This window comes from Condylura cristata, unplaced genomic scaffold (assembly GCF_000260355.1).
Source record: "Condylura cristata isolate star-nosed mole 26May11 unplaced genomic scaffold, ConCri1.0 scaffold00008, whole genome shotgun sequence".
NCBI lineage: Eukaryota > Metazoa > Chordata > Mammalia > Eulipotyphla > Talpidae > Condylura > Condylura cristata.
In genome coordinates, this window is record NW_004567109.1 from 4,551,388 (window position 1) to 4,566,049 (window position 14,662).

General features: G+C 47.8%; 1 protein-coding gene across 1 annotated transcript in view; it reads left to right on the plus strand.

Moving 5' to 3' along the window:
• LOC101628612 (PR domain zinc finger protein 2-like) overlaps nucleotides 1-14,199 on the plus strand; it is a 31,074-nt gene extending 16,875 nt beyond the window's left edge. The window contains exons 3-6 of the mRNA XM_012722081.1: nucleotides 3,431-3,548; nucleotides 5,006-5,109; nucleotides 13,863-14,015; nucleotides 14,107-14,199. Of these exons, the coding sequence (XP_012577535.1) occupies nucleotides 3,431-3,548; nucleotides 5,006-5,109; nucleotides 13,863-14,015; nucleotides 14,107-14,199 (468 nt within the window). The remainder of the gene's footprint in view (nucleotides 1-3,430; nucleotides 3,549-5,005; nucleotides 5,110-13,862; nucleotides 14,016-14,106) is intronic.
• Nucleotides 14,200-14,662: the final 463 nt, after the last annotated feature.

Sequence of the window (14,662 nt, forward strand, 5' to 3'; positions counted from 1 at the left end):
CTGACAGATGAGCCTGCTATCTGTTCCTATTTGAAAAAAAAGGTGTAAGTTAGCTTATGGGAATCATTTATTCACCCTAGCATTTAGGTGACAGTGAGCATTTCCCCCCTCTTGCTAAGCTGGGAGGAGGCACTGGTGAGATGGGTGCCCTCTAGGGGGCTGCTGAACCCGGAAGGGTGCTGACGGTTGTTTTCAGTTGTGACCAGAGCTGTGAGGGTGGAGGGCGGGGCTTCTGTTGGGCACACCCCCCACAGCCTCCCTCTCCGGCATCTCTAAGCCACCCTGGGCAGATAAAGCCCAAGAGGTCAAGGGAAGGTCCCAGCTGCCTGTGTCTAAATCTGAATGGCTTCCTGGGGCTTTGAGCTAAGCCCCTTAGGGTGTGAAAACTCCAAAAACAAACCAAAGGCTTTCTGATGCTGGGCGACAGGAAGCCGGTCAGTTAACTCAGTTAACGCTGGGCTGGGAATTTTCTTTCTTTCTCCCCCTTGTGGCAGCTCTGCCCAGGGCCTGTATACTCAGAGGTGTTTTTGATGTCTTAACATGGCATGGCCTCCCCAGCTTTTGCTCAGGTTGCATGTTTCCTATGGGGATGGCCAGCCCTGTCTTGGTACAGCTCCTCTGGCAGTTTCCCGGAGCATGGAGGCCCAGGGCAGAGCTGCTTGGCTTATGTTCTTGCCGAATCCTTTTTTCCTTTTCTTCAGCTTTATTAAGACATTACTGACAAATGAAATGGTAAGGCCTTACCTTGAGGTGTGGTGTCTACATATACATGGTAAAGGGGTCCCTCTATCTAGTTCATTAGTACCCACCCCCTCGCACACAGATCTTGGTGGGTGGGTGTGAAGAGTCTTTAAGTTCTGCTCTCAGCAAATTTCAGTGGTCTAAATCAGTGGTATCAAATATAGGTGCCATGTTTTACATTGGGCGTAGGCCTCATACAGCAGAACCTTACCAATAAATACCCATCAGCTGGGACCTCTGCTTTCAGATGGGGCGTCCAGTCTTGACCACGAGCAGCCTAGACAGCCTCCTGAAGCCTCAGCTTCCCTGTGTGTGTGTGTTGGGAGAGGACATGAAGGCTCCAGGGGGGACCTGGGAGCAGGTGTGACAGTCCCCACGCTGGGCTGTTTGGAACAAGCTCTGTTGTGCCCCTGAGGCGGCCTGCACCCAGCCTGTTGAAGGGGCTCTGTGTGCCCCACTTAGCCCTAGTGTTGCGCTCATAGCAACACTGTGAGTATCAGGGCTGGTAGCTGACTCCCCTCTTTGCAGCTCCTGGGCAGGTTACCAAGGCGCTAGATCCTTTTCAGCCTTTGCCGTAGTGTAGCCTCTGAGAAAGAGGAGAAAACTGCCCGCGCGCCCGCACTCAGGCCTGGCTAGTGAGTCTGTGGCTTCCTTCACCAGTCTTCCAAAGTAATTGTCTTGGAGCTCAGGATACTAACTGCTGCATTCCGCTTTGAAAAAAATGTATTCAGGTTTCCAAAAGTCAGTTTACAGATTAAAAAAAATATTTTTTAAAACATTTATTTATTTACTCGTACAGAACTGGGGTACAGGCCAGAGGTGCAAGGGTGGTGAGAGGCTTCCCCAAAGACAGCAGGGAGCAGAAAAGGCAGGTCAATGAAGTACACTGCTGAGGGGAGCAGCGGGCAAGACAGGAGAGGTCTGCTGCGCCCTGTGGGTCACCTTTGGGGCGGGGATCGAACTCGTTCTGAAGTGGCTGCAGCCAGCTTACAGTGTTGGGTTCTAACCCATTACGCCACCATGGAGGGCCAGAATAAAAACAATTTAAATGAGGTTATTACCATATTTATTTACTTATTTTTTAAAGATTTATTTTTGCATAGATGAACTTGGGTGCAGGCCAGCGGTTTGGGGTGGGGAGTGATGAGAGGATTCACCAGAGACAGAACAGGGAGCAGAACGGGTAGATCTACCGAAATTCATTGCTGAGGGGAGCAGCTGGTGGATCAGCTCCCTGGCCTGGGTTGAACTCAGGTCTTATTGGTGATAACACTGAGGCTTAACCCTTAAGCCACCAGGGAGGCCCAGGATACCATATTTAGAAATGAGAAATTTGTGTGCTAATTTCTATGTGTACTTTAGCTAATAAAAAATACCAGGAGGCTTTCTCCTCGGTGGTTTCGATAGCCCCGTGCTGGGGAAGGCATTTTGCTTGTGCCTGTGACGATGTCGGGGCTGAGGTGCCTGCAGACAGGCCACAGTGGTGTCCCAGTGGTGTCCCAGTCCCGAGCCAGGCAGCCCCTGTCTCCGGAGGCCGGCTTTTGCAATTCCAACCCGAAGTGTGCAGAGGTGTGCCTTCGTACTGACTTGCTTATTGAATAGCTAGGGGATTTCTTCCTCCTAAAGCAGCCTGTTGACATTAAAAAGAAAAACTGAGATATGGGCAGCACACAAATTTGGAATGATTCTTTTCTTGGCACAAGATGTCCTTAAAAACTCAAAGAGCTTCATTGTTGTGGGAAAATTAATCTTTTCAGCTTGCGGCTTGCTTTATGCTAATGTTGGCTTCTTTGAAAGTCCTTGGGACTCGGGCGTTTTCTGCCACAGTGAAATAAGACACACTTTCCTCCTCCCGCTGCCCAGCCTGTCGTTGGCCTTCACTTTGCTCTGACCTGCGGGGCCAGACGGAACCAGTTACCACACGTTTGGTTTTGCTCTGATTGGAAAGTTATTTTTAAAATAGCCATCATGTTCTACTTGGGGTCTCCAGTCCCCTCCCCGTTACCTGGCACACATGTCTGATAGAACTTTATTTCCAAAGATAAGAATGAACCGAGGCAAAGTTTTTGATTGGTAATTGTGTACAGATCTCTGCCAGTGCCGCTGACCGTGTGGCGACTGGGTCGGCCACAGTGGTAAAGCCCTGCTTCCTGGGGAGGCGGCACCCCACAGAGGCCGGGGCAAGCGCCAGTGTCCTTGGTCAGGGTTCAAGCCCTTGCCCGGTGGGTACTGTCAGTGGGGGGGTGTCCAGCTGGCCGGCGTTGCCTCCACTGTGTGTGCCCCAAGTATTCATGTGAGGAGGAGTAGCGATCTTTACTTTTAAAATGTTCTAAATAATTTTGGTAGCCTTTGACTTAAAAGCAACTTTACATTGTATTTTGCTGCCAGATTCCCTGGGAGTTTAAAGCAATATGGTGCCCGAGATTTGCATATTTTGAAAATGGCTACAGGTGGCTGAAACAAAATAGATTAACACAGACATGCTTGAAGGACATAGTGGTTTCTTTTAGAGACTCACAAACAAATATCAAAGCGACTTCTGAAACGCTTAACATCACCATCCTGGCCTGGGTTGCCAGCTTCAGGTTTCAGTTATATTTTTGCATATTTGCTTACTGGACCAGAAAACAAAAATAAATCAACTGGGTTTTCTTCCTCACGGGTGGCTTTCCTGTGTCTTCACTTGCAGAACGCCCCCGAGCCTGTGGCAGCCCCCGAGACTCTGGCTGAGGTGCCCGAACACGTGCTTCGAGGACTTCCAGAGGAAGTGAGGCTTTTCCCATCTGCTGTTGACAAGACGCGGATTGGTGAGTACCGAGATCGCAGAGGGAGATGGGGAAGGGAGAGCGGGCCGCTCTCAGGCTGCCTCCGGGGCAGCAGATGGACACTTGGACCAGGAGGTGTGGTGTTTCCGCATTTCCCAGTCAGGACTCCCGGGTGGACTTAGACGATAAAGTGAAATCAGGACCGAAACAGCAGCGTGCTGGCCTCCCCGTGACAGCCCCCGCGCCCTGCCTGCGCCCGCGACGCCCTCTCCCCGCTCCTGACTTCACGGTGACAGTGTGATCTCGCTGTGCCATCACTTGGGTGTGATGCTTCTGGCTTGCCCCTTTCACCGACTGTGAGCGCCTTCTTTCCTGCTTGTCCTGTGTCTCAAACTCCTGCCGCTTTTTGGACCCAGGGAGGGGCTGAGCGAGAGATGTGGCCGACTGGTTTCCAAAGGGGCGCGGGGCCCTCAGGCAGCGCCACCCTGGCTTCGGCGTTGGTGTGCTGATCTTCGTGGAGGCTCAGGGAGTAAATGACACTAATTTGGCCACAGGCGCTCGTGGCTTACTTCCTGTTTTCAAAGATGGACTTCTGATGTTACAGTTTATGCGTGTAAAACTGTGTATGGATATGTTTTAATAAATGCGTTTCCTAAATGCTCATTGAAAAATGATGCATGAAGTAATGTGAGCATTTATGTTATACTCACATGAAAGTGGCTGGTTTTATAGCTCAACAAATTGCTTCTTAGCTGTGGCATCAAACGGTATTCTTAGCAGACTCAGAGAAAGCTGGTTGCGTGACCCCCTGTTCATGTGGAAAGCGAGGCTGGGAGGTGAGGAAGCCTGTCCCAAATGGTGTAGGGCGGGGCAGGTAACGCTGGGTGCTGGCCCTGGCCCTGGCGTTTTCCTCGCTAGGCCTCACCTCCGTGCTCCTGGCTGCGGCAGGTGAGATTGCCCCGAGAAAACCACCAAGCAGACTAAATCTTGGCTGTTTGAGACTCTGAAAAGTGTGTTGACTCAGGAGTAAGGAAAAGGCCGAGCACTTTGTCCAAACTTTGAGACCACTTACTCATGAAACTTTAGTCCTTTTGCGAAGGCAGCCTGTGTTCATGGGAGACAACTGCAAATTGGAAACGTGGGAAGAGGAGTCCACAGTTAGCGATGGTTTTGGTACATGCTGACGTTTCTCCCCTTCAATTGTTTATTGTGTTACTCTTCCAGTGTTTTTGATGGTTTCCTCTGGGTAGTTTTACATATAAAAATTTAAAACATACAAATAGGCAACGTTGTTTCTTGGACAATACAGAAAAGTATAAATAAGAAAAATAAATTTTGAAGATTTGATTTAACTTCATTTCACCTGTGCTCAGTTGATTTAACATTATCTCGCTGTTAGGCAGCCTTTTAACTCTTTTGTGGCGCTGAATTGCTTTTAACATTGTCAGTCTCTAAAGTCACCAGTATACATCACACAAATATTGGTTTTTATTTTCTAGGTGTCTGGGCCACTAAACCAATTTTAAAAGGCAAAAAGTTTGGGCCATTTGTTGGTGATAAGAAAAAGCGATCTCAGGTGAAGAGTAATGTGTACATGTGGGAGGTAAGTGAATTCCAGTTCTGGTTTATCGGAGTTCAGTGCTTTCTTTAAAGATATCATTTTGAAATTTGACATTTTGAAATTTTGACATTTTGAAATTCAAACAGCCTCTTACTGTGTTCTTTAAAATCAAGAGTTTCTTTATTGAAGAGAAAATGTGTATCCTTGGATACAGATTGCTATTTACATTTGTGTTTGAAACCGTTTGGCTTCCTCAACAATAAGTGTCACGCCCACTTTTTGTGTCTCCTTATTTAGGGTGTTTTGCATTGCAGCCAGGAGTTGACTTCCTGTTGCAGGCCTGTCACTGACAGGTCCGGTGGTCAGCGCAGAAGGCCCTCCAAGGAGCCTGCAGCAAAACCCTGCTAGGGTCTCTCTGTTTCAGGAAGAGCTCTGCCCTTGGGATATTCCCGAGTTGGGTGTACTGAGTGCCCGCATGTGTATGTGGTTCTTGGACTTTCTCGAAAGGCTTTTATGCTGTTTGTTTTGTGTTCTCGCAGCACACTGGCAGGTAGAGCAGAGCGTTGGCTCACTGCTTTCGGAAGCAGCCAGGTCAGGAGGGGAGGGAACCTGTCTTCTGGGGGGCCCACGTGTCGACGCAGGCCGAGCGCCCAGACCTCTCTCCCGACAGTGAGGCTGCTGTAGGCATTCTCATGGGCTCCTAGAGGTTCAGATCCTGCCATGAGCTGGAGACTGGGCAGGACATCCACTTCCGCCCTGGGCCCTGAAACCTCCCGTTTAGAAGTGGGGAGAATAAAAAACAGCTCATCACTAGGATGGTGAAGCTTAGCTGTGCTGCTGTTTCCTGCAGAGCCTGCGTTTACGTTGAGCGCAGCTGAGGTCAGTGCCTGGCAAAGCTCTGCACGTGGGTGCAGGGTGGTGAGGAAGAGCGTTCCTCCGGTCGTCTGACATGGAGTCACATCTGTTTTTCACACACAGAGACACTAAAGCCAAAAAGTAAAATAAGCCTAGTCAGCACTGGGACGCTTCCCGCTAGTGCTGTGGCGTTTGGAGGCCCGAACCGGACCGTGTTGCTCTTTTTCTCAGTCCTGTCAACATTGTTTCTTAACCAGAACATTACGCTCCCAGTCACTTTGATTTTCTTTCTTACAATGAACCCAGTGACGCTTAACCCAAGGGCCTTAGGAAGGATGGCTCGCCACAAGGATAATCACACTCTATGCTGTCTCACCACTTTTGAGGTAAAAGCGTGCTGCATTTGTAGGAAAACTGCCCGGCCAAAAAATGATAGTAATTAACTCGAGATAATGCCTGAGTGATTAAAAATGTCTTGACCACAAAATTATGCTCAAAATAAACTATGATTTTAATTTTAGGTGTTTCCCAAGGGAAACTTAGCAAATCTGCCTTCCCAAGATAGCCCCCGTCTTAGTGAGGATAGTACAGAGAGCTGGGAAATGCCTCCATTGAACCAAGTTCATGGCACCCATTTCACACAGCACGGTCAGGTGGGCGGGCATGCTGTGTAAATCATTAGTGGTGCCTTTGGTAAGCGAAGCTTCATTTGCACTGCAGTTCTGGCTCGGTGTGAGTTCACAGCAGGTGAGTTCACAGCACGTGAACCTGGAGCCTGGATGTGTCAGGGTGGCGGCTTCTGTGGCCTGCCCGACCTCCCCCTGTGAACTTCTGGCACTTGCACGCTGCTGGTCTGTGAGTCCTTAGGACCCTGCTGGGTCTCCTGAGTTTCACTTAAAGATTTACTTCTTATGCAGGGTTGTCTTTCCTGCAGTTACATCTGGATGTCTTTCAGAGAGTTCCTCATATAGGGGGTATACCTTTTATTTGTGTACATAAATGGTGAAATAGAGCAAGCAGGCATTACATTTCCTTACTGAGGAAAAAATAAAAATCAGGTTTAATTTAGTGTTTCCCTGTTGGTCTATTCTAGCTATGGTCTTACCCTCAAAATGCCTCTTATTAATGTAACAGGAACTGCGTATCTTTAAATTCTCATCTTGCCATTTGTTAAAGACCAGCTTACATTGAGCAACCCAGTCTTTTTCCCCAGCTAGAATGCCATTTTAAAGCTAAGCTAAGACAAAGTGCTAAATTGCTTTTCATGAGCCCTTGATTATTTAATTCAGTCTTAAGTCCTCTAAGCTTTCACAGAAAACATGTTATTAGGTCAGAAATTCAAAAGAGAACCGGTAGCATATTCACCTCAGGGTGAATATTCACCTCAGGGTGAATATGCAAAACAGTCAGGTTCTCAAAAGAGGAGAGCAGACTGGGATCAGCTGTGGCGGGTGGCTCTGAGGCTTGGGCTCTTCCTTGACCAGCTTGCTCACACCCTGCTGGCTGTCTGGTGTCATCTGTTCTGATTATAAAATAATGTGATATGGAAAATTACAGCCAAGAAAGAATAATCATCTGTGAACATCGAAAGCCACCTTTGCTAAACACCTTTCGACTTCACTTCTAAGGCACTCATGCTTCTCATGGACAGAGCTTTTGAATTGTTTGCATAGGAATGGTTTTAATTAGTCTTTGAAACATAGACTGTGTTTAGAGCAGTTTTAGGTTCACAGCAAGCTTGAACAGAAAGGGCAGAGCGATTTGCAGACTCCCTGCTCCTTGACACCGCAGCTTCCCCTTCTGTAAGCATCTGGTGCTTCTGTGACAGCCCGTGAACCGGCATTGACATCATGTTTGCCTGAAGTCTGTAGTTCATGTTAAGGCTCACTCCTGGTGTTGTCTGTTCTGATAAGTCTTTCTTAAAAATTATAAAAGTAATAAACACTGATTACAAAACGATAGAAATGATCTGGAAAATTACAAACAAGAAAGTAAAAATCATCTGTGAACATCTAGAACGTTCTTTTTAATGCTGCTTCTCCGTTTTTCTTGGGCCTCTTTGCACCCCACTACACACACAGTCCCCAGGTACACTGTGTGCAGTTTTGTGACCAGCTTTTATCTTTTAGCTTGTGGACATGCCTGTGTCAAATACCTACCTACATTATTCTTAAGCTCTCTAGAGCTCCATGGTCATCTTCCATATTTAAGGACATTTAAATGCTTCTAATCTTTTCATGATTATACAGTTCTTCAGGACAAAGCTCACTGTATATACATATTTGCTGACTTGTCTGATTATATTAAGATAAACTCCTGGAAGTACATAATTGTTTAGTCAGAAAAGTTACATGCATTTTAATCTTTGGTGTAGAAGAGTTAAGCAATCTTCCTAACAGCTTAACTTGGACTTAGATTGGAAATGTGGTCTGACGCCAGAAGAATTCTCTTTGGGGTTTACTTATTCACTCACTCTACCCCAACTGGCGAGCTCTTCCATGGGCCCGGCACCACTCAGGTTCTCCCGGAGCATGGAGCATGGCATGGTGGCATTTGTGTACTGTGTGGACCCCTGCAAATACCTCAGGAGTTTCTGTGGTTCTAGACATGCCTGGAGTGCCCCTGGCCCGGCTGGGTGAGCTCCCGGTGGCCTGCATGGTACTATAGACGAGGCGGGAGACTTGCTAGGCCCCAGTGCTGATCAGATTCGCCCACTTACAAAGACTGAACTTTGTCAAATGCTTTCATTGAAATGCTTTACTAACAAGATAAGGTTTTTCTTTATTCTCCCTTGTAATGTTTAAATGAGAGTAACTAACAAGCTTTATTGATATGGCTGACAATAAATGAGATGGTATATGTGAAATCATTTGATACAGATATTTTCTGGCTCAGAAAATGTTAGTTGAACCCGAATATTAAAAAAAAATGAATGATCACATAGAGGGCAAGACCCCCTTTTTTGGTAGTTGAGTAGTTTTTAAAAGATTACTAGTCTTCATTTTTGCTTAGATTTTTTTTTTTCTCTACTCTGTTAGTGAATATGGTCTATATTTTGAAACAAAATTTAGAATGTTATATGGGGGGAAAATGAAAAACGATGTGAGTAAATACTGTGGGACCCTCCTGTTACCCCTTTACTCCTTTGTTATACTTGCCAAGTAGAAATATAATTAGATATTGTCTGTCTTTGAAACAGACAGAGTGGGGAACGGTGTATAAATCATAGTTCTAGCTCGAGAAGTCAACACACTAGATCTCCAGAGATAAAAAGATGAAAGAAGCCTCAGCCAATATGGCAGTAGCAGGTGTGGAGCGTGGGCCCTGTCCTGAGCATGCATGAACCCCAAGTTCCATGCAATTGGAGAGAGCATTCAGAGACCAGACACCAGAAATGGCTTCATTCTGTAGACTGGCACTCTGGGGCTGGTTTGAGTGAGTCAAGGCCTGTTTCAGCGCAAGAGCTGACATAGCGTCTTCATTCACCTGTCCTAACTCCCCAAAGGGTGTCTGGGGTCACTGGGTAGAAGGACTGTTGACAGCGTGGCTGCTGCTACATTTGCATTGATTTTTTTTTTAATTTACACATCTTGAATTAATACATATCTAGTATAATAAATAACTGATAAGGGAAAATGTTAAGACCTTTATACTCTTCCTCCCCCCCCCCCCAAAGCCTGGGGTGTGCCATGCTGAGCAGTTTGGTTTGTTCTCTGCATGCCATTGTGTCATGTCGATTTAAATTTGTGCTTTTAAATTGGAGGGTGTTCTGACTTTCTGGAGATTCATTCAGTTGAATGAAAATTGGGTGGTATGAAGATGGCTTTCTGTTTGACAGAAACTTAATCCCCATCTGCTTCATGTAGGGGTAGACGTATAACCTAGGGCAGGAAGGCTGGGGCTGTGTGGACAGAGGAAAAGCGAGGGAAATCAATCAGAACTCCCTTACCAGACAGAACAGAGGTCAAAACCCCACCCCCTTCCCTGTCTTCCCTTTCACCCCACTGCAGGAATGAATGTGAGGTGGGGTCTGGCACTGACATTAGTGACTGCGGTGAAGTTGTCAGCCTTCCCGAAGGGTCCTCACTTACCAGCTTAGCAGTATCTCAGAGGGTTCTTGTATTAGCCAATTGAAGCAATACATAAAGCATCTGGCTCAGCTTTGGTGTAGAGGGGCTTCTCTTGCTTCTGGTCTTTCTCTCCAAATAGGAAATTTCTGTTAACTTGCAAAATTGTTCCCCAATAGTACATAAGCAGGTGCCCTTGTGTTGTTAAAAGGGACTTGTCCTGGGCCCTCTCTGGTAGCGCAGCAGGTTAAAGCACAGCACTGAGAAGCTAAAGCCACTTCAGCATGAGTTCGATCTCCACCCTTGAGGTGACCTTAAGGGCACAGCAGACCTCTCCTGACCCACCCGCTGCTCCCCTCAGCAGACTACTTCGTCATTTGGCTTGTTCTGCTCCCACTCTGTCTCTGGTGAATCCTCTCACCACCCCTGTACCTCTGGCCTATACCTCAGTTCTGTATGCATAAATAAATACATCTTTAAAAAAAAAGGGACTTGTCCTACAGATTGGATCCAGAAAGCATATTGGTTGCATGGAAATATTTCTCATTCGGGTCCAGTCAGCTGAATATTTCATGGTCATTAAAAAGATTTGGAAATGGATAAGTGTCATTTGCTAGTTTGAGCTAGGGTGGGAGTCTCACCTGCCTTTGCTTTGTCTTTCGTCTGAAAGGAAGGGGCTCCAGTTGGTTTTCTGGCGACTTTCTATTCCCTCAGCCTAGTGGTGTTACAGCATGCTTGCGGACTAGTAATTTGTAGTAAAATTCCGTCTCATTTTGAAGACGAGGTTGTGTGTCAGTCACTGAGGTCAATTCTGATTGGAAACCAAGATTTGACCAACGAGGGTAGGAACTGGATAAAACCACATTTTCACCCCAATTCCTAATTAGAAGGCTAGGCTCTCCAAAATGAAAGGACTACATACCTCAGAAAAAGGTGTAGGTAAAGGTGGTGGTTGTGATGGGAGTGAGAGAGGAGGGGGGGTGTTTACCTTAGTATTCAGCAGCCTAGGTTTTCATCAAAAGACTTGTTCTCCCTCCCACACCCGGTCTTTACTTAGAGATTAGTGGAGATTAGTGGAGTGGTGGAGACTAGAAACTTCAGATAAGTGAAAAAAAGAAAAGAAAAACGATGTATAATCCTGCTTTTCCAAGAAAACCATTACTAACTTTTATGTATTTAGTATCAGATTTTTTTTCTGTGTGTATTTGTAGTTATTAAGACAAAGTAGTACCATATATTTCAGACTAGCTATCAATGGCTTTATTCGGTCATCAGTGCATTGTGACTGCAATGTACTGACATACATTTCGACAGCTTCTAGTTATCTTTGTGTTCTGTATTACAAAATAATGTGTATTTTGTCAGAAAAATTCTTAGGGGGTTTGGAAATCGCTCACAGAAAATAAAAGTTTCCACCTAAGCCAATGAATCACTGCACAGTAATCCCCTTTAATGTCAGGCAGTGTTCTGCTGCATGCCTGGATTACAATCCGGAGCTAATTGTAATGGTTGGCATTTCGCAAGGGAAGGCGGCGGTCTGCCCTGAGCAGGCGCCGTGGCTCTGCACGCGGCTCCCACACTGGCGGTCACTGCCGCGTGGTCCGGCGAGGCCCAGGCCGGGCCCCGTGCACGTGCACTGCAGGGCTGTTACATTCCACCCTCAGAATGGCCACGTGCAACAAAAAAGTTGATTCTCAGCATTGTGTGAAGAATATCTTTCTTTTTCCTTAAAAACAAAAACAGTTTGAAAATTTTTTGATTTGAAGTTATTTTTGATAACTAGGTAGGTTTGACTTTCCTTTCCACAAGGTTTTGGGCATGAGCATAATCCTTTGTGAGTTACCTGTCTGCACATTTTTAAAAAAGGAAGTGCTCATTTTTTGTTTTCTCTAAAACTAGGTGTTTCCTCATTGCACAGCATTCGTGTGACTTAGCAGATGCCTTAGTCCCTTCTGAAACAAGGGGTTGGCGCACAGACAGCGCTCGCCAGCGAGACATGGCCCTGGGCGGTCCCGGCCGGGTGGCCGGGCGCTCGCCAGCTGCTTTCTGAAGGGGGTTTCCTGGCACCATCCCGTGGTGGCTCCACAGTCCTCCTAATGCCTGCAGTTGTCCCTGCACTCGCGGGGACAGCGTCGGGCTGCCGTCTGCTGCGCTAAACCAAAGATAGGACTGCTTGGTTCTTCCCTAAGTTAGTGGAAATTGACCATTGTGGACTGACAGTGTTACAGGATTATCTGTTTTTTTTTTTTTTTTCTCATTTTATCCAGCTGGCAACGCCACAAATAATTAATCAGTCTACATATGACATTTTAAACTAAAGCAGCTGAAATTATTTTGGTGCATGCTTCAAATTTTGCATTGTGATGCTGTCTTGTCATACCATACCACGTGAGAATGTTTTAAGGGGGAGGGTGTGTGCCTGTGTGGACGTGCATCTGAGCTGAGGCTGAGTGTGACCGTGAGTTTGGAAAGGAGTTGATACGTGTGGCTAGCTCTTCAGAGGGGTGCAGATAGGTGTTCCAGTTAAAGACCAATTTTTGAATAAACTCTCTGGGGGCTTAGGGGATTGTGGAAATGCAGGAATGGTTGGCTGCAGGAATTGAAGCATGGTGGTTGTCACATGGGGCAGCTGGCTGAGCGACAACGCCAGCATGTTCTCGCTGAGAACATCTTTCCTTCAGTCCACGGTTACTTATCGAGAGACCGCTCTGTGCCTGGCCCGGCCAGGTGCTGGCAGCACTGTGGAGGCTTTCTTCATGGAGCAGGTGTGGGGAGATCGCTACAGGTACATCAGGGGCGGTACTAGGATGTTGTTGAAAGGAGGAGGATTTGTAGTGTCAGCCGGCACACTTGGGACGCTGGGCTCAAGGCCTGCGTCTAGGCCCATCTTGACGCAAACCCAGTGGGTGACTTAACTCTGAGTTTCAGTTTAAGAGAGAGGAGAGTGAGTCTGTAGCAGTGTGAAGTGACATAATTTGGCCCCCATGGTCCTCAGCTCTCGCGGAAGACAGTTGTTGGTGCCCAGGCTGGCACCTGCCCACTGGCCCACACGGGCGCCAAGGCCCAGGAGCCTAGCAGGTGAGGAGCTGTGCCCCAGAAGGAAAGCTGCAGTATGCAGAGCGGGGGTGGGGGTGACTGGTGTGGGGAGGGGAGAGGCAGAAGCACCCAGATTCTCTCCTGGGTTGTTTCTTTGGCAGACTTGTCACCACTTGATTTGACAGTCCCAGTGTTTTATGGTATAGATTTGGGGTGGTAAATTGTGTGTGGGGGGGCGGGGTTTGCATGCATGTATTTACCTTGGTCCTCACGCTGGCCCTGGTGGATGTTTTAAGGTCAGCGAGTTTGCAAAATCCTTGTGTCCCCTGTCACCCTCCTGGAGGCTGTGTGCAGCCTTGCGAGGCATTGGCGCCCCCGTCAACTTTAAAGTAATGGCTCCTGCTGGACTGTGTGGCCGGGTGTCACTGGCTTGCATGTGACGTGCAGAGCAAGCAAGGAAAGCTCCCTGGACATGGTGCAGGACACTGCTGCCCTCGGCCTCCTCCTGACTGACCCTTCAGAGAATGGAGTTGCCCTTTCTCTCTGTCACCATATTTGCAAAGCATTTTGAGAGCATTAAGAATGATGACTCTGTGTTCCAAGTTCAGGAGGAAGAAATTCTCCAGCAAGCCCACACAGGACAGTAGCTAAGGAGGCTCACACACTTTCGGATCTCAGGTTTTTTTATCTCGTAGTTTTCTTTTCTGTCACTTACTTTGTTTCATGGAAATGCTTTATAGGGTACTTGCGGTAAGGAGAAAGAACCGCCTTGCGCTTGGGAATTCAGGCGTCTAGGGACACGCCCACGTTAACAGAGCCGTTTCCTCCCTCCCGAAGGTCTACTACCCCAACTTGGGATGGATGTGCATTGACGCCACCGACCCCGCCAAGGGGAACTGGCTGCGCTATGTGAACTGGGCTTGCTCCGGAGGCGAGCAGAACTTATTCCCGCTGGAGATCAACCGGGCCATTTACTATAAAACCTTAAAGGTAAGGACTGAAAGGTCAGACCTCCCCTGCTGTTGTGCGAGTCACTGTGCCACCGCCGCTCTTGGGGGTGACGGGCCTGGCGCCTTTGCAGATTCTGCTGAGGGCGTCGGCAGCGTCCCCAGAGGCTGCTGTGTCAAGTCCGCGCCGCCACCCTCGTGTGCCGGGCGTGAGGGCGGTGGTGTAGGTCATGCACCGCATCTCTGCAGCTGCCAAGGACTTCAGTATGCCCCCCACCTCCACCCCAAGACCCGCGTGCATGGGCAGCTGCCATGTGTAGCTTCGGGTCAGCTTCTCCAGCCCCTGCATTTGATTTAGAATGGAAATGGAACAGAAGCTTCTCCCTTACGCTGGTTCTGTGCTTGGAGACACTCGGTGCTGACATGAAGGGGGAGGCGGCCATTGTCGAGGTTGTGCGAGGTCGGCGGCACACTGGGGCATTGCCTCGGGAAGCGAGGAGCAGACAGGCTTGCTGCCTCCTCATGTTCTCGGTGGCAAATCCGCACTCACAGTGCATGGCAATGCTCTTGCGGGCAGAGTCTTGGCGTTCAAAAGGAGATGGTTGGCCCTCTTGGGAGCAGATGGATTTGCTGCCAGGATTGCTTCATGAAAATTGCTCTTTATGCATGCCCACTACACATATCATAGAT